The sequence below is a fragment of the Bidens hawaiensis genome, unplaced genomic scaffold, assembly GCF_021521415.1.
Source record: "Bidens hawaiensis isolate Kalapana, Puna unplaced genomic scaffold, B.hawaiensis_p1.1 tig00029862_1, whole genome shotgun sequence".
Taxonomy (NCBI): Eukaryota; Viridiplantae; Streptophyta; class Magnoliopsida; order Asterales; family Asteraceae; genus Bidens; species Bidens hawaiensis.
In genome coordinates this window covers 179,823-191,621 of record NW_027505162.1, presented here as the reverse complement: position 1 = coordinate 191,621, position 11,799 = coordinate 179,823, and the positions used below count along the sequence as shown (strand labels likewise).

The 11,799-nt window shown below is 35.3% G+C and overlaps 2 protein-coding genes across 2 annotated transcripts; one reads left to right on the top strand and one right to left on the bottom strand.

Moving 5' to 3' along the window:
* The first annotated feature begins 261 nt into the window (after window positions 1–261).
* On the top strand, window positions 262–3,103 carry LOC143611158 (replication protein A 32 kDa subunit B-like). The gene is made up of 10 exons (XM_077085439.1): window positions 262–369; window positions 456–566; window positions 635–732; window positions 1,229–1,270; window positions 1,395–1,472; window positions 1,553–1,631; window positions 1,754–1,846; window positions 2,631–2,713; window positions 2,801–2,869; window positions 2,951–3,103. The coding sequence occupies exons 1-10, from the start codon at window positions 262–264 to the stop codon at window positions 3,033–3,035; spliced, it is 846 nt and encodes a 281-aa protein (XP_076941554.1). The 3' UTR covers window positions 3,036–3,103.
* A 3,551-nt stretch (window positions 3,104–6,654) lies between these two features.
* On the bottom strand, window positions 6,655–9,119 carry LOC143611161 (cyclin-H1-1-like). Its single transcript, XM_077085445.1, has 13 exons — window positions 9,032–9,119; window positions 8,914–8,964; window positions 8,746–8,824; window positions 8,541–8,659; window positions 8,366–8,439; window positions 8,153–8,273; window positions 8,000–8,066; window positions 7,832–7,875; window positions 7,654–7,731; window positions 7,503–7,561; window positions 7,336–7,420; window positions 7,154–7,242; window positions 6,655–7,070 (listed from the first exon to the last, which is right to left on the bottom strand). The coding sequence occupies exons 1-13, from the start codon at window positions 9,089–9,091 to the stop codon at window positions 7,037–7,039; spliced, it is 960 nt and encodes a 319-aa protein (XP_076941560.1). The 5' UTR covers window positions 9,092–9,119; the 3' UTR covers window positions 6,655–7,036.
* Window positions 9,120–11,799: the final 2,680 nt, after the last annotated feature.

Here is an 11,799-nt window from a genome sequence, read left to right as displayed (position 1 = left end):
GAACCCGCTGGAGAAACACAGGGAGTCAAAGTTCGCAAAATCTTTTTCAGTGGTTAAGCCGTCGAACGACGATATAAACCAGGGAGGCAAAATACAGATTTCTCTTTTTAAAATCGGGTCGGTTCCAAAACCGATTTTAAAGAACGAGACTACAAACCCGTATACGAAACGGTAAATCGGGTCGGCGTCCAAATTGGTTTGGGCCAAACAGGGTTTCTATAAAGGTGGAATAAATTGGCGGGAATAGAATAGTGATCGGAAATGATGCACGGGAACGACTTCGACGGCGCCGCCGAATTCTCCGGCGGTGGTTTTGTGCGGTCTCAGGCTACTCAGACTGTGGATCCTTTGCCCTCTGCGCTTAGTAAGGTATTATTATTATTATTAGTTGCTTATTTCAATCAATTTATTAAAAACTTAGGGTTATATTTAATAATTGATTCTGTTACTTGCAGCATCGTGATACACAAACACTGATTCCGTTAACCGTGAAGCAGATTATCAAAGCGATGCCGTCAAAGGACGATAAAGTCAACTTTCTCATTGACGGTGTTGACTGTAACAATGTGAGTTTAGTATTAATTAGGTTTAACTTAATTTGTTTTGTTAATTTTTTGTGTGTTGTTAAAATTAGGTTAAGTTGGTGGGGATGATGATTAACAAGGTTGAGAGGGTTACTGACATTTCGTTTGTGATTGATGACGGTACCGGTCGCGTTGAGTGCAACCGATGGTATGCAATTTCTTTATATTTCATTTTTGTTATATGTAGTGTTTTTAAAAACCAGCTGGTTAAACCGTATTTTGCACCGCAGGCCGGTATTTTTGGCCTGTTTGCTAGAACATCGAACCAGCGCTTTCGGGGAAACCGGTTTTAAGCACAAGAGATTTTTGATATTTGTGGCTCAAATGTTTTTAAAAAAGTTACTTTTATTTTAATCTAGCGGTTAACATTATAACGAGTGAACTTTTTGATTATTGTTTGAAAACTGAGTGCTTTTATGTTATTTTTTTATGATGGATTAACTTTTGGATTATTTTTTATATAGAATCGATATTTTCTTGAGTTGAACTATTGAAGTAGCATTTTTATGAAATTACAACTTAAACTATTAACCAGTTGCACCATTTTTTAGCGCACTCTGGTACGAGTTAAGAACCGGTTTCTAAAACACTGGTTATATGATTTCACTGTCACAAAATAATGATGTGTGTTTATGATGTTTTAGGACTCACGAGCAGATTGACACGAAGGAGATGGAATCGATACTGTACACTTTCATTTTTCTTTTATTGATTATAGTGAATTAAAGATTGAGTTTTGACCAACGTAGGTTTATTGAATCTTAACGTTGCTTATCTTTTTTTTTTTTTTCTTATTTTGTTACATTTTAGGGAAGGCATGTATGTTCGTGTTCATGGGCAATTGAAATCCTTTCAAGGGAAAAAGCAGTTGGTGGTCTTTGGTATCAAGTATGATCTTCGCTTTTAGTTACTTTTAGTTATCTTATCTTAAATAGTATTAATGATAACTGAATATTATACATTGATAGACCCGTGACTGATTTTGATGAGATCACACATCACTTTGTTGAATGCATATATGTTCACTCTTACAACACAAAGTTAGTGGTAAGATTTCGTAACTTTATTTTCATTTTCTCTTATTTCACATGTGATATTCAAAGATGAGTTTTTGCAACTTCTAATTGAATTTGTTTTTTTAAACAATTATGATGTTTTGTCTGTGTTAGAAACAACAACCTAGCAGCAGTAATCAAGCTTATATGCCAAGCTCATATATCAACACACAGACCTATCAAACTGCCCCACCAAATCAAGTAAGTCAATAGACTCTGTTTCACTTATAAATGGGTCGATTCGGGTTATGTGTCATCTATAATTAAAGAAGCCAGCTGATTTAACTAATATGGAATGGGCTATTAGCACATTATTTATTATAAAACTAAAAGAAGATAATAAAATGCGTTAATGGGTTGGGGCGACACATTACTAGGCTTGCTAACGAACCGAACGTTTAGTGAACCATTCGTGAATTGTTGTATGGGAAGTTCATGTAGGTTCGTTTGTTAAAAACATGAACAGAAGTTTTTTTTCCATTTAGTTAAACAAACGAACATGTCTCGTTCGTGAACTTCCTTTTACGTTCATTCATTTACGCTCGCTTTTGGTCATTTATGTTCGTTAGTATATCTTTACCTTTGTTTATATATTTCAATCAATTTTTTTTATACCCACTACAATTTAGTCTAGTTATATTATTTTTTAGGCCCAGCATATTGATAATCACATTTTTAATTTAACTGGCATTCAATCATCTACGTGCAGTTATGTTTGTGAACCTGTTCGTTTACGTACGTGAAGTGTTCGTTTATACTAATAATAAACGAACATAAATGAACACGAACAAATTCATTTTCTTCACGAACGAACAGGAAAACTTCGTAAGTTGAAGTGTTTGTGTTGGAACGTTTTTCGGTTAAAGTTAAACGCACGTATACGAACATGTCAAGTATACTGTTTACATGCCTACAATTATTACTCAATCCACTCATTTAGTCACTACCACTAGAATAACTAACTGCATCGTGTTCGTTTGTTGACTGTTAGTACACTGGCCATCCTGTTGCTGATACACCATTCACTGAAGTCGATAGAAGGGTGTTAGATTATTTGCTTTTGCCGGCTTGTAGGCAAGTATTTTTCTTCTTATATTTTACTATAAAAATCTAGATGATTAAATTTAATGGTCTAATGTGAGAATTTTGTGTGTACTTTAGACAAAGGGAAACAGGGGTACACCAAGATGAACTTGTTAGCCAACTGAACATTCCTTTGCACCAAATTCTGTAATTTTCTTGGTCTTTTTTGCGCATACAATACACACGAATTGCATTAATGTTGACCGAAGTTCGTGTTGTTTTTAACAGGGCCTCACTTAATAGTTTGACCGAGGAAGGGGTGGTCTACACTGCGCTGGATGAGCATCACTTTAAATCCACCGCCAATGGTTGATTGGTTGTGTCGTATTAGCATTTGCTGTACTGCGTTTTTTATAAATATGGAATGGTTTCAAAATATTTGTTTTTAAGAGATTATCTAAGCGGATGATGTTGGCATGATTAAAGACGTTTTTATTTGTTGCTGTCTGCAGTGTTTTAAAATAGATAAATAGTCACTTGAATTTATATCAAATTCAAATTTGACAAGTGAGCTATTCATATTGGCTTATTAGCTAAAAGCCAACGAGTTTTAGCTTAGAGAGAAGTTCCCTTAAATGAACAGGGTTGGTTGCCATTTTGGCCTAAATAACTCTTTTTAGTATGAACAAGATTTTTTTTTGACATTTCAACAATCGGTGATGAATATATGAGAGTTATTTTAACTATATATAAAAAAGAGAAATCTGCATTTTGTCTCCCTGGTATATGGACATCGTGTAGAGGGTGGGTTTCAAACCCCCGACCCCTGGTTTAACAACAAACAACACCAACCAGTTGAACTAAACTAACTTTTAATAAAACTACATAATATGTAATATATATTAAGCATTTGAAATAGTTTCTTGTATATATATATATTCTGTATGTGCCGTATATGTATGCCGTATGTATGTGCCGTATGGCTGCCGTATATATATGCTGTATATATACTCCGTATATATATGCTGCATATATATATATGCTATATATAATATTTGCATGATTACAAGGATCGGGTTTTTTTAAACGTATTTTTAAACGGCCATTTTTTTCTAAAAAATCAAATGAGTCCGAATACGACGAAACGACCCGTTTTTTAGTAAACTTTTCACTAAAAAACGACGAAATGGGCCGTTTTTTAGTAAACTTTTCGTTCAAAAACGACTAAACGGCCCGTTTTTTAACAAACTTTTCGTTCAAAAATGACGAAACAGCCCGTTTTTTAGTAAATTTTTCACTAAAAAACGACGAAACGGCCCGTTTTTTAGTAAACATTTCACTAAAAAACGACGAAACGGCCCGTTTTTTAGTAAACTTTTCACTAAAAAACGACGAAACGGCCCCTTTTTTATTGTAATTTTAGCTCAAAAACGACGAAAGCAGGTCGTTTTTTATGTTAATTTTAGCTCAAAAACGACAAAACGGGTCGTTTTCTAGTAAACTATTGCCCGAAAACACCGAAACGACTCGTTTTTTAGTTATCCCCAAACCCGAGCCCGAACACCCCGAACACTACGGTAGGAGAAGATGGTCAACATTCCACGTTCTACGGAACGCCAACCGGACTAGACCGACGACATTAACAACAACGTGGACGGAAATTCGACGAATCCGAAACCGGATTCGGAGACTAATTGCAAGTGGGACTCTGATTAAATATGTGAACCGAATAATGAACACGAAAACCATTGTACGGCGGTGGATGGCGTGGCGTCGGTGGTGGCGTCGGATGTGGATGGGGATGGCGGCTCGGCGTCGGTGATGGCGGCGTGGGTCGGTGTTGATGATGGAGATGGAGAGCGATGGCGTCGGTGATGGTGACGGGCGTCGGTGATGGTGATGGTGACGGGCGTCGGTGATGGTGATGGTGACGGGCGATGGTGTCGTGTATATATAAAGATAGTGGGGAAATTGTGGGGAAATTGTGGAGATTGAGTTGGGTAAGAAACGAAGGAAGGAAAGAGGGAGGAAGGAGGGTGGAGAAGGGGGAAGAGTATGGAGGAAGGAGGAAGAAGATAATACCCGGTGGTCGGACTGTCATTTTTCCCGGCAAGCTGGTTTTTTCAAGCTTTCAAAAAATATAACTAACAGAGTGACACAGATGTGACCGGCCAAAATTATATTTGTAAAAAGTCTAAAATACCCTTCAAATCAACGGACTTTAACGAAAATATTTAACGGAAGGAGTCAGATTGACCCGCCCAAATATCACAATGGTCCAAAGTTCGCAAAATCTTTTTCAGTGTTTAACCTGTCGAATTGGTCCATATACCAGGGAGACAAAATGCAGATTTCTCTATAAAAAAAAGACTATATATGTAAATTAGTAACCATTTTTTTAGTTTTGAGGACCATGTGATGTAGTGGTAAGAACTTAGGGTTCTTCAATGGAGATCCAAGTTCGATCTCCACATATAATAATTTGGGTAGGGCATGAGTAGCTCAATGAAGGAAGACCGGGATCATTGTGATCTCGGGTTTGATTATGAGAGCATCCTGGTTTTACCACAAGCGAGTCTTTGGGCGGGTAGTTTTCCCTGGAACCGGAGATAACTTGGAGGCACTTAAGGACTCTGTACAGCAGAGTTGGACCAGTTGACGGTGGCCTTTTGCCATTGGGTCATCCCGTACGGAGTACCTAGGCAATTCTCTGTTTGTTGGCCATTCAAAAAAAAAAGTTTAAGGACCAGGGAAGACGGGGATTATTGTGATCTTGGATTCGATTCTGAGGGAGTCCAGGTTTTACCACCAATGGGCCTTTGGGCGGGTGGGTTTCTCTCGGAATTAGAGATAACTTGGAGGAACATAAGGGCTATGTATGGCTGAGTTGGGCTAGCTAGCATCGGTCTTTTGCAATTGAGTCACCCCGTACGAAGTACCTATACAATTCTTTGTTTGTTGACCGTTCTAAAAAAAGTTTGGGAGGACCATGCGTGTCATTTACATAAAACAATATAAAAATAATTATAATATTAGAACTATTATGACATGCTTATTGTTATCTATGTATCAATCTAAGTTTTATTCAAATATGACTCGTCAATTCACGAGTGTTTATGTCTAGTTAAAATAATAAATAAACATATAAACTAGCGCAAAACATCATTTACATTTGGAAAACACAGACAAAAATTATAAAAATCATTAAATTTGGAGAATAAAAGTTTGAACAATCAAAATTATGAAATTTTGAGAGAATTTAAATATAGAGTTAGGAAACCATACCATGTAGTGTTATTCTATGGCGAATCACTACTGATGTGATAATTGTTTTAACTAATTTTACTAAAAAAATATATATGATAGAATAATATCACAACTTATATTAAGTTGAACGATTATACAATAAGTATTAGTTGTAAACATGTTGCGTTTTATTTTGCTTGTTGGGTGTATGTGAAATTCATAGTAAAACGTAGTAGTTTCCTATAAGGCTATGATGCATTTTACATTAGACGTCAAATCGGGTACAGTTAAAAAACCCGAACCGGTTCGGAACCGGGTTTTTTCAAAGACTGTATATGTTACTATTTTTGTAGTAAATTAAGAAAATGACACACGTGACACTCATCTAGTAAATGACGTTACTAATGTGCATTTGTGCATATGTAGGCTTTATGTGTAAACTACGGAGCTAGTGTTAGGACTGAAATGGTTACAAAATTCAAACGTAAAGGGCCGAAATGTCAAAATATTTCTTTTTTGGCTGAAAAAATTAGATGCTCAAAACCACATGAGCCAAAATAGTAACTTGATATATTATGAATGGGCATTACCTGCCTCTTACTATCATATTTGTTCACCTTTTACAACTAATGCAGTTCGTGGTACAAGATATGGACAAATTTTTGGAGTGTTAAAAAGTCTCAAACCAATCTTTTGCCAACATTAGCTCTCATACTTAATAATAAATAAGCCAAGTTCAAACTAAACTCGAGCTTTAGACGTATAGCTCGAAATGATTCAAGCCCAAGTTCTTTACAGTTTAACAAATCACATTCAAGCCGGACTACACTGTTTACACCACATGTTGACAGCTATTGCAAAACAATACGAGGAACCTTGAAAATCAAACATAAATACCTTTCTAGGTGAACGTGAGTACATGACAAACCAATGTTGTAAAAAACCCAGCCCAAACCAGATAGTACAGTGACCTAAAACAAATGGTTCATAGTATAACCAAAAGAAATAGTCTAATCCATAGTAGCCGAAAGAAATAACATAAATGCATCATATAATCTATAGTAATAGTATAACCGAAAGAAAATCGATAACTCTTCTCTGCACCCAAAATTTGAAGCTCCATGAAGGTCAGTCTTTTGACCTATGTTTTCGTTTCTTACTCCTGATATGAACAAAAGTCAAACATGAGTGCCTGTTAAAGTCAAACTTGGCAGTATTTGAAGGAAAATATGAATAAGAGAATACTTTTCATGTGATCCTGGATCCCAACAATACTTTAGCTTCCTATCAATGTGTTTCATATCCGCAGCAGTAGGTGTAACAAGATTATTTACCTATATAATCCACCAACAAGTACAAGTGAAGTAATGCGATATTTTGTATTTTTTCTATTTGATACAATATCATATTAGAGTAAATATGCTTACCATCAGGTCAATAGCATCTAGATACTTTGTGAGCTCGGGAACAGGTCGTGCGGGATGTTGACGAGAGAGAATGTTGTTCAGGTATCTGCATAAAACACAATTTTAAAAATTTAAAAGAGTTGCATTCTAATAATGATAATAATTCTAGAAAAAGATTAAACCTTTACCTTTCAAAGTTAACAAGTGGGTACTCCTCATTTGCTCTACGAAGAGCAGCCAACGCCAGCTACACCAGCTCATCATTTTTTTTTGTAAATAGTTATGTATTAATTATTACTTTTTTAAAACAATAATACTGTATATGACTGCAATGGATACCCGACCAGGAGAAAACAGAAGAGACGCCTCAGTTCGCATTGTCTTGTCAGCCACCATCTTAGCTGTCTCGTGTAAATCCTATATATTACATAATAATTATAATCCAATGATTACTTATATCTACATAAATTCAAATAAAGAAATCCGGGCATGATGATTCACAATAAAGAATATGCACCTTCAGATGTTGAAGTTGACCATTGTTTGAGTAGATAAAATCCTAGTAAGACAGCACAAGTGCAAATCATTAGCTGGATAGAATAAAATAAACAAATACAACAATAGACGTTGCTGGAAGTTTTTAGAAGTTTAGAACAATAGTGCAGAGAAATGGGCAAACCAAACTCCATATCACTAATAAAACCGTCAACTGAGCGGTACGGCGAATAAACGATAAGATCAAATCCGAGAGACTACAATAGAAGCAAACTAAGGTTTAAAACGAAAGAAAAAAATATCTATAAATAAAATCAAAATAGTCATGTGAGATATTTCATGCCTGAAGAACAAGCATCTCATTATTGAGAATCACTTGATGATCCTGATCGATACCCTTACCGAGCTCTTCAGCTGATACATGATTTTCTTCTTCTTTACAGGCTGTATATATGCAAGTCAACCTGTTTAAACGTACATATAAGCACATAGAAAAATACAAATATGCACGTGTAATATTTTCTTTTCAAGAAAAACGAGTGCAGATCAACTTTACATGATGTCTTTTGGATGATGTTCCATCACTGACCATTGCAGATAGAACCGTTTGAAATATATAAGAGCTGTTGCCTACAAACCATAGAAAAGAAAATATAAAAACAATCCAAAATGTAAACTTGTGAACATTTATTTTCTTGGTTAAAGAAAAAAAAGTTTTAAAGTTCAAGTACCTGTATTTTTCGAGAGAATTTAAAGGCATCACATACGTCTTGAATTTTGAACTCGTAAAATGCACGGATGAGTTGTTCCTCGTCTACCTTAAGAGGTTTTACACGAGAATGCTTCTCGGCTAATGGCAATTAAAGTAACAGAGTAATCAGCTAATAGAAGAGCAAAGTGAGTGAAGTCAGTGAGTCAAGTATCATTGTTAAATACCATTTTCCTTTACGTCAGTTTGAAGCTCCGGATATGACAATGAGCCATCAAGATCAACATCCACCCTTGTTGCTCCATACTACACACACCAGATTAACAAATTGTTAAAATAATAAACCAACAAAATCAACGATACGTTATGTTATTAACTACAAATTTGTTCCATACCTTTTCCAGCATCTGTTTTGCTCTATGATTTGCAGCCTTGTATTTGTCTTTCTACAGAAATTTGAATTATTTACTTCAATTCATGAAATTAAAAAAGAAGTTTCTGATGATAGTGTACCAGATCATGGGGAGTGAAGATCCACTTGGATCGGTGAGTCGAAGTTAAAAAATCAGCCATTGCTAGAAAAGAGATAATAAATTAATAAGTTACATTGTTGTTTCAACATAGCACAAAAACGAAATGAATGAAACCGTGATCAACCTTACTTAATATATTTAATCAAACAAAAATGTATGTAAGCAGCTACCACCACCAATAGTTAAAATGAAAGCTTCAGTATCTTCTTCTACAAGTCATTCATCATCACTGATTCACTGTCAATTGTATTAAAACATTAAAGATAAAATTAGGGCAAATCGATATACAGAAACTAAATTTGATATAATTAACATTGTTGTGGATATTATAGAGAATATAAACAACATCTGGTATGGAAGAATTAAATATAAGGGAAAGAGCAAACCCTAATTTGGAGTAGATGTAATGTAATTACGAGCAAGTGATTTGAGTTTGGAGTGAAGTGAAGATTGAGACGCGGCGGAGAGAGTGATGAGCTTGGTGGTGGTTTGTGGGTTGTTAATAAGAGATTTTGAACAGCTTCTTTTGTCTTTGCTTACAACTTTACAAGGTATGCAATCGGGAAGGCGGATATTTTTTTAAGACCTGAAAAGCGTTTTTATAATTTTAAAAAATAAGCTAATATTCAACTTATTTAAACTTTTTCATACCCTATCAACACCCATCGTCCTCATCCGTCACCACCGTCACCATCCACTACCACAGTTCGTATCACCACCAGTTATTTTAGCAGTCTACGAATATTAAAAAAACAAAAAATCTTCTTTTTGCATACTATAGGGTTTGGTCTACATCTTCTTCAGATGTTTGTAGATAGTGGTTCGCAAACTGCAGTCATTTTACATTTGAAAAAACACCTTGGGAGAATCGAGGCCGCGACTTGCAAACCAAAATCAAATTCGATGTTGTAGGCTCGAAATTATTTGTTTATTTCTATCATTCAACTTGTTTTGTTTACGACTTAAATGTTATTTCATTGTTAGATTAATCTCCGTTTATTTGCGTTGTCAAATCAATTTAGGGTTTGAATTTTTAAATGAGAAATAACAAAGAATATAGAAACATTGTTATAAATTACTTTACTTTAGAAGTAGAGGTAGAGCCGTAGAGGTACATGTCAGTTTCTAGTGCGAGACGAACCCCACTGTGTTTTGAAGAAAATATATTTATTAACTTTTCTTGTTAACGATATCAAAATCAACTAAATGGTCTAGTGACTTATTCATCTACATTGCAATAAGTCGGATACTTGTTGGAAATAGCTTATGTTTATTATACTTATAAACAAATGCACATAATCCTTTAGTATCGCCTTTTTATGAGGTTAACCCTTTGAAACCTCTCAAACCCATGCACAGTTAATGCGTTTGATTTTTCGCTACAATTTTATATAACTTTTTTACTCGACCCATTTTGGCTTGACTTGTTCTAACATAGCTTATTTTTTGCCCTCATTGAGAAAACATCCTGAATTTGTCACTGACAACTTGGTTATCATCCACTAACCTGTTTGAGACATTTAAATAAATGTGTTAAACGAGTTGTGTTCGGGTTACACAAATTTAAGTGTGTGCCGGTTATGCTTGATGTTTTGGGATACAAATAAAATATACAAGTTGTTTGGGTTGAACGATCCAATTGACGAAACCGTCAATATGCCAAACTAACACGATTGACACCTTTGACCATGAGGAATTTGGCATAACCTGCTAGACTTGTTGGAAATGTCGATGTGTTTGGTAATCAACTGAATCTTGGATTGTTACTCAACAAGAAGTATGTTGACCATGTAAAATCTTTTGGGTTTCATAAAATTCTCATTCGAGCTTTAATGTAAGAAAACTTTGAGCGTATTTTGCAACTAACAATTATGCAACCAAAAACTTTGATAATTGCCTAACCAAATTAAATACGAGTTTTAATTTTTGTGCCATGGTATGGCTACTTTATTTGTTATTAAGACTATGAAGTCGAGGTGGAAACGCCTGTTGGAAGGGCTCGATAGGAGTTTGAGCGCCTGTGAAGGTACTGCCCTGTTGCAACTTGCAAGGGCATGGATGAATGAAGATGAGAATGGGGGAGAGAGGCTCTGAATCCGTGGAAGAGGGAAAGGCTGGGCAGCCGATATAAAGGTCAGCTAGGTGTTCGCCATTCCTCACCTTTGGAGATGGTTTAATCATAACACATGCATGCCATTATGCAATATGCATGTCGAATACTTAATTAAAATTGCTCCTTGAAGACAAATCTCGAGGACCAATATACCATCTATAGTCTTTATGCATAGGCTGCTCAACATATTCTCCATATGTTATCTTTATTTTGGCCTGGATTTGCCATTCTTTGTTAACTATGCACCAATCATCAACGATTTAAACTTATCTTTTTACATGTACAAATGGGTATAAAATCTGTGAAATAAAAAAGGTTACATTGTAATACATATGCACACATATCGGTGAGTTTGTATTCCATCCACATAGCATGTATTTTGTTATAGTACACGGGCATTATGTGTCTTGCTTATATAGACAGGAAAAAAATGATGATATAATAACATAAAACGATTAAATATAACTTAAGAATTGTACTTTATCATACAAGCATAACAATTCACCAAATCTGTGTTTTGACCAAATAGCGTAGGATCTGAATCTATATTGAATCACAACCGAGCATACCCAACATGGCAATTTTGCAACATCTGCTCGAACACAAATGACAAATGCTAAAACCTGTTGACACGT

What these genes read in the sequence shown, in the direction of transcription:
- LOC143611161 (XM_077085445.1), bottom strand. Translation starts at nt 9,091, where the DNA reads ATGGCTGATTTTTTAACTTCGACTCACCGATCCAAGTGGATCTTCACT. An exon ending in CATCATCCAAAAGACATCAT is followed by an intron (nt 8,274 to 8,365) that starts GTAAAGTTGATC and finishes ACGTTTAAACAG; the next exon opens with GTTGACTTGCATATATACAG. An exon ending in TTCTGTTTTCTCCTGGTCGG is followed by an intron (nt 7,562 to 7,653) that starts GTATCCATTGCA and finishes GAGCTGGTGTAG; the next exon opens with CTGGCGTTGGCTGCTCTTCG.
- LOC143611158 (XM_077085439.1), top strand. Translation starts at nt 262, where the DNA reads ATGATGCACGGGAACGACTTCGACGGCGCCGCCGAATTCTCCGGCGGT. An exon ending in CGCGTTGAGTGCAACCGATG is followed by an intron (nt 733 to 1,228) that starts GTATGCAATTTC and finishes ATGATGTTTTAG; the next exon opens with GACTCACGAGCAGATTGACA. An exon ending in CCCCACCAAATCAAGTAAGT is followed by an intron (nt 1,847 to 2,630) that starts CAATAGACTCTG and finishes GTTGACTGTTAG; the next exon opens with TACACTGGCCATCCTGTTGC.